This window comes from Myotis brandtii, unplaced genomic scaffold (genome assembly GCF_000412655.1).
Source record: "Myotis brandtii unplaced genomic scaffold, ASM41265v1 scaffold250, whole genome shotgun sequence".
Taxonomy (NCBI): Eukaryota; Metazoa; Chordata; class Mammalia; order Chiroptera; family Vespertilionidae; genus Myotis; species Myotis brandtii.
The window spans coordinates 2,392,260-2,398,475 of NW_005359478.1; the positions used below are offsets into that span (position 1 = coordinate 2,392,260).

At 39.3% G+C, this 6,216-nt stretch overlaps 1 protein-coding gene across 1 annotated transcript; it reads right to left on the reverse strand.

Moving 5' to 3' along the window:
* Positions 1–277: 277 nt before the first annotated feature.
* Positions 278–6,210, reverse strand: RIT1 (Ras-like without CAAX 1). Its single transcript, XM_005867551.2, has 5 exons — positions 6,183–6,210; positions 5,955–6,011; positions 3,237–3,310; positions 2,821–3,012; positions 278–1,797 (listed from the first exon to the last, which is right to left on the reverse strand). Exons 2-5 carry the CDS (start codon positions 6,007–6,009, stop codon positions 1,567–1,569), a joined length of 552 nt encoding a protein of 183 aa, XP_005867613.1. The 5' UTR covers positions 6,010–6,011; positions 6,183–6,210; the 3' UTR covers positions 278–1,566.
* Positions 6,211–6,216: the final 6 nt, after the last annotated feature.

A 6,216-nucleotide genomic window follows, 5' to 3' on the forward strand; every position in this document is an offset into this window, starting at 1 on the left:
AATATATCCTAAGAAACCTGAAGCACCAATCAGAAAGAATGTATGCACCCCTATGTTCAATTTACAATAGCTAAGATCTGGAAACAGCCCAATTTACAAATACCTAAGATCTGGAAACAGCCCAAGTGCCCAACAGTAGATGAGTGGATAAAAAAGCTATAGTAAATTTATACCATGGAATACTATGCAACAGTAAGAAAGAAGAATCTCTTATCCTTTCAGACAGCATGGAGGGACCTGGAGAGTATCATACTCTCCATAAGTGAAATAAGTCAGTCAGAGAAAGACAAGTATCACATGATTGCACTCATATGTGGACTCTAAGTAACAAAACAACAACAACAACAAAGTTTGAAGACCATTGATCTTGACCACAGATCTCCTCGGTGTACTTACAATCTGGTCCAGGTACTGAGGAACACTACCATTTCACACATAAAAACAAGGCTGACATGCAAAATAAAATGTCCGTGGTCACTGCTCTCTAGGCCCTGGATGTTCAGCAAATGCTAACAAATGAGAACCGAGTAAACCATTTTTCCCATGCTATTCTTTTATCTCTAAAGACACTGAATGTAGCTATGTCTACCACACTGTGTGTTTCAGGAAAACAGTAACACAAAATACAGCTTTTAAGATAAATAAACGTGCCACAAGAAAAAAAAAAAATAAAGAGCACAGGGATGCTAAGGGATAAGTGCATCTCTGGGGGAAAAATAAACCTCTACAAGGCAATGGCTGTTCTAACTAAGGATTTAAATTAAATGAGTTTGGAATCCAGTAATGGTTCCCTAAGTGTTTACCTTTGAAGGTAAAGAAAAGTCCAAACCCTGAAACAAAGAGTAAAAGAAGCTCATAGGAGAACCCTTCATTACATTTTACATGCTTCTGTTTGTTCTCACCCTTCCTAGTACATTTCTTAGAAAAGCCAGGTGCATAGTGGGAACACTGTTCTGACCCAACTGTTTTTCTAGCCAAGTTCCTGTAAATATATGGCCTACTTCCCCAAATCTCATCACTCCATGATCTGCAACAGGAGTCAGTTCCACAGCTATTTGCTGAACTTCAGCACCGGTCTCTTTAGCACTGGTTTCCCTATAAGATTTTTGTTCTGTTTCCAGGAAGCACAGTGTGAATAGAAAAGACGGAGGTCCTTCGCTGGGACAGTCCCAGGAAACTGAAGTGAAAAGATAATGTGGAGTAGTGCATGGCAAAAAATTCCTCTTATGAGCTTAGTCCAACACATGGTATACATATTCCCCTGGATATAAACAATTTACATTAATTAATTAATCAGCAACAGAACCCAAAACTATGGGAGATCAAATTCTAATGTGACAATTTAAAAGCAGAAAGTGCTCCACTGGGTTAATAAATCAGAATTAGCTAAGAGACAATATATTAAATACCACATCATTGAAAACTCCTAGTAGGCATGTCCCCTTCATCAGTTACTTTAAAAATAACGGTCATAACAGGAGAGAGAGCAAGCACCATGCTCACTAATGCAGGTTACTGGACTGCTTTGATTAAGCACTGCAGTTCACACGTAAACACTTCACAACTTCAAGTTACTGAATCTTTCTTCTTCCGGAATGGCGATTTTAGCCTCTTCCATACACTGTTTTTGGGTTTCGATTTTTTCTCCATGGCCAGTACTGCCTCCTTTTCTTTCCTACGTATCTCCCGGACAAGGGCATGGAATACATCATCAATGTAGTAGCGGTATGCAGCAGATGTCTCAAAAAAGGGACAGCTGAATTCTCGGGCCAAAGCCAATCCTTCTTCTTTAGTGACCTTTAAAAATGTAAACAGAGAAAATGTGTAGTAGTACAAGTGGAAAACAATTACAACTACCCCAAATGAAGGAGCTACCTTAACAGGAAGAGAGCTTCTCAACTCTGGAGGTATTCAAGCAGATGCAGTGATTTTTGTAATGTTGGGAGGCTAAATTACATGAGTTCTGATTCCTTCTGCCTTCAAATTCTGTGAATCTATTTCTACTCTATTTTAAAGATAATCCTTTGCAACAGGCAACAGTTATACATATCAACAGTGCAATCTGCATTTTCTTCATACTTTTCATTTTAAGGATGTAAAACACGAGGCAAACAGATGTATATTTAAACTACAATACTGAAAACTGTAAGGAACCAAAAATTGATATACTCAATTATGGATATACCATAATTTCTCCTACTTTTGGGTATTTAGGCTTTTTCTAATTTTTGGCTACCATAAATAGCCTGGCAATAAACATTTTACATACAAATCTCTGAATAAACGTTTCAAAGTCAAATTACTAGTACTTCCAACAATTTGTACCATTCATTGTTTCCAGTAGTAGCCATGAGTGTGCCCGTTTCACTACACCTTCAGAAACTCTACACTGAACAGCAAAATGTTAAACATCATTGCTAACTTGAAAGGTATGGCTTATTCTAAAATCCCCTACAATTTCTCTTATTCTCCCCTTCCAGGGCTCATAATCCTCACCACCGGGAAGTATATCTTCAAGTCTAATTTTAGTTTCTCCTGATGCAACATAAACATTTCTGATGTTTTAGGAATTGAACATTCCACGATCCTTCATTTAATACATATTCTATGCCATCTGATTACTATCCTGTGGATTTTGTCCTGTAAACTGATTCCTGAAATCCAGATTTTGATCCCAAATTATTATATAACAGGAAATTTTCAAGGTTAGGGAGAAGCTAATTTTTAATTTTTACTTTCAGACAGAGGAATCTGTAAACAGAAAAACAAAAATGACTAATCCCATTAGGTTTCAGACAGCATTTTCAACTCCGTCCTCACCTGTCTTAGCTGCTTTAGATCAGACTTGTTTCCTACAAGAACCACAGGTGTATCATCAGTACGTCGAACTCGATAAATAAGCTGTTTAAACTCCCGAACTTCGTGAAAACTTCGACGATCGGTGATAGAGTAACAGATGATAAACCCTTCTCCTGCCCTCATATACTGATCTCGCATGGCTGTAAACTCTGCCTGGAGGGAAACAAGGGTCATTAATGTAATGATGCAACCTAGAACCACATATATATTAGCTATTTATTTCAGATTAAGGAAGAGATATATCGATTACCTGCTATCCTGAGTGAGAGTGCATGAAAAATTAAAAGACATGAACTAGTGATATTCTCTGCATAAGCCTTCCCCCCTCCTTTACTAGAGTGAAAATGTCTTATTCATAGCATTCTGGGATTAGATACCTGTCCAGCCGTATCCAAAATATCCAGATTGGCAGGCTCATCATCAATACGGATCCGGATTTTATAAGCATCTTCTACAGAAAGGAAGAAAGGTGTACTGTGACCCCATAAACACAGGAATATGCAACCCTTCTTTAAAATCCATCTTATGGAAAAGCAGATTACGTTAAGTTCTTTAAGTGTCCACATTTTCTCTGGCAGTATGCTAAGTCTATTGAGATTCATAAAGTGGGTCTTCAACTAAATTTATTTTTTCACTTAAGCAGTGATGTAAGTTTATTCATAGCTTAAGTTTATAAGATCTCAACTACAATTCTAAGTTAAAACGGATTCTGAGATCATTTTAAAAAAATATTAGGCCAAAAAGTAACTTTACCACTTATTAAATGCAGGCATTACATTAAGTAATTTATATACATTAACTCATTCTATAATAATCCAACAAGGTATTATTATCTCCATTTTACAGATTTAAAAAGTTAAACTCTAAAAATTAAATCTCCCTACATTAAACATTAATTAATGATATAGCCAGAATTAAAACCCAGGGCTGGCTTGACTCAAAAGCAATATACTATAGTTCCTCCTCATTTTAATACTATAGAAAAGAGAAAAAATTCTAAATAATCCAGTGTCACTGATTTCTCCTTTATGGAAGCAAATTTTTTTTTTTTTTAAACATCAATGATGAGAGAGAATCACTGACTGGCTGTCTCCTGCCCGCCCCCCACGGGGGATCAAGCCTGCAACCCAGGCATGTGCCCTTGGCCGGAATCAACCTGGGACCCTTCAATCTGCAGGCTGACGCTCTATCCACTGAGCCAAGCCGGGCAGGGCAGCAAATTTTTTTATGCATATTATTGCAGTAACCTTGGAAAATACAGGAAATTTAAAAAGAGAGAAAAAATACTTAATATGTTCACCATTCAAACAATTGTTGCTTATATCCCGATGTATTTTCTTTTTTTTTTTTTAAATATATTTTATTGATTTTTTACAGAGAGGAAGGGAGAGGGATAGAGAGTTAGAAACATCGATGAGAGAGAAACATCGATTCAGCTGCCTCCTGCACGCACCCTACTGGGGATGTGCCCGCAACCCAGGTACATGCCCTTGACCGGAATCGAACCCGGGACCCTTCAGTCCACAGGCCTACGCTCTATCCGTTGAGCCAAACCAGCTAGGGCCCGGTGTATTTTCTTATCAAAATTTTTTCTTGAACCCCTGCTTCTGACTCTTCCTCAAAAGTGAAGAGCCGACTAAATCAATATTTCTCAAACTACAGGACATGATCCATTAGGATTAGTGAATTACGAATGAATTTAATGAGTTGGGACCAGCATTAAAATAAACAAGCAGAAACCTTAAATAAAAAAGAAAATACCAGACTGTACCACATATAGTGAGGTAAGTACAGTTTCATGAATTTTAATTACATGTGCATATGGGTGCACACACACATACTTAATATGTGTACTAGTTACTAGCAGCCACCGTTTAAAACAAAATGTACTAAATTATAAACTCAGTGGGAACAGACACCATATCTTTTTGCTCATCCTCTCTACTCTCAGGGCCTACCACATTGCTGGGACATAACAGGAACTCAAGTGACATCGTATTTACTGGTGAATCAGTTAATATTGTCAAGAAAGTCTCTGATTGAAAAAAAGAACAATCAATGGGGGGAATTTTTTTGGAATTCTAATTACCCTGATCCCTAACTCGGTTTTATTCCTAGAATTTCCACCAGAGTTTGAACCTCTGAACAATGTTCTAACTTTAATACAGTACACGGAAAAGCAAGCACTGTTTCCATTTCCCTCACCCACAACAGTTACCTACTATACGAAATGACCACATCCAAAGCTGGGTTAGCACAGACACTCGGTGGCTTTGTGGAGAACAGGGCAGCAGAGGCCTGACTCAATTGAAATCCTTCCTGGAGACCCAGGACCATGACTAAGTGTCACATCCTGAAAACACGAGCAGCAGGGCAGACCTGTGCTCTCCCCTACCCTGGCCCCTTTCATCCTGAGATATAACCCTTAGGTCCAATCTGTCTCCTTATGGTTTATGAACAACAGTAATATTCTTAGTCTTTGTAGAGAAAGGCAAATCTTTTTAAAAGGTGAAATAGTTACTTTTTATTCTAAGAGCATTTTGCCAATAGAGCATTAAGGATTACAAAAGGCATGAAGGAAGACCTTACTGTTTAGTGAACTTGAACTACAAGGAAGTAAGTGAGGAGCTTGCGAGTGGAAGTCCAGGCCCTGGAGAGCCGGACTGTAAGCGTTCGGCAGGCTGGCTCTACTTGTTTTTCTGCTTCCTTTTGTGGAAGTTCAAACCAGCTGACTCATAGTTAGAGAGTCAGCCTCAAGTCAGACCCTTAGAGAACTGACAGCAAAAGGTTTCTGTTAAGTGGCCTTTAAACTTTTCCTTTAATCCAGCAATGCAGTAGAGCCATAAAAACAGGACAAAGAAAGTGTCCCATTCATGTCCAATAAAAGACAGAGCCTAACAATGGCTTATATCCAAACAGAGTTAAATGAGGAAAAGAAAAATGCATTTGCTCACCCACTGCTCTGATCCTCTTCTTAAATCAATCTGAATTAGACACCAAAAGAGGCTCAAACTATAGTTAAAACCCTGTTTTAAAGACGGACACCAAGGCACTTGTATGGGTTCTTTAGACACCTGCGGGGCAGTCCGACTTACCGATGGTGGGGTCATGATCTTCCGGGAACCGGTGGCTGATGAACTGCATGGTCATGGCTTCGAAAGAAGAAAGTGAAGTTAGAACTCACACCGGGTGACCGGCCACAGAGAGAATCTAAGCGCCGCCGGCCTGACAGCCCGGCTCCCATGGGGTTCGCGCGGAGGGCCGGTGTTTTAAGAAATGTCCACCCCTCGCTTCCCGCCACGGGGGGGAGGGAATGCACCTACCGCTCTTCCCCACGCCGCCGGCGCCCAGCATCAC

Coding starts and splice junctions, on each gene's coding strand:
- RIT1 (XM_005867551.2), bottom strand. CDS start 6,009: ATGACCATGCAGTTCATCAGCCACCGGTTCCCGGAAGATCATGACCCC. Junction 3,311..5,954: donor AGATCATGACCCCACCATCG/GTAAGTCGGACT, acceptor TCCTTTCTGTAG/AAGATGCTTATAAAATCCGG. Junction 1,798..2,820: donor ATCTAAAGCAGCTAAGACAG/GTGAGGACGGAG, acceptor ACATTTTTAAAG/GTCACTAAAGAAGAAGGATT.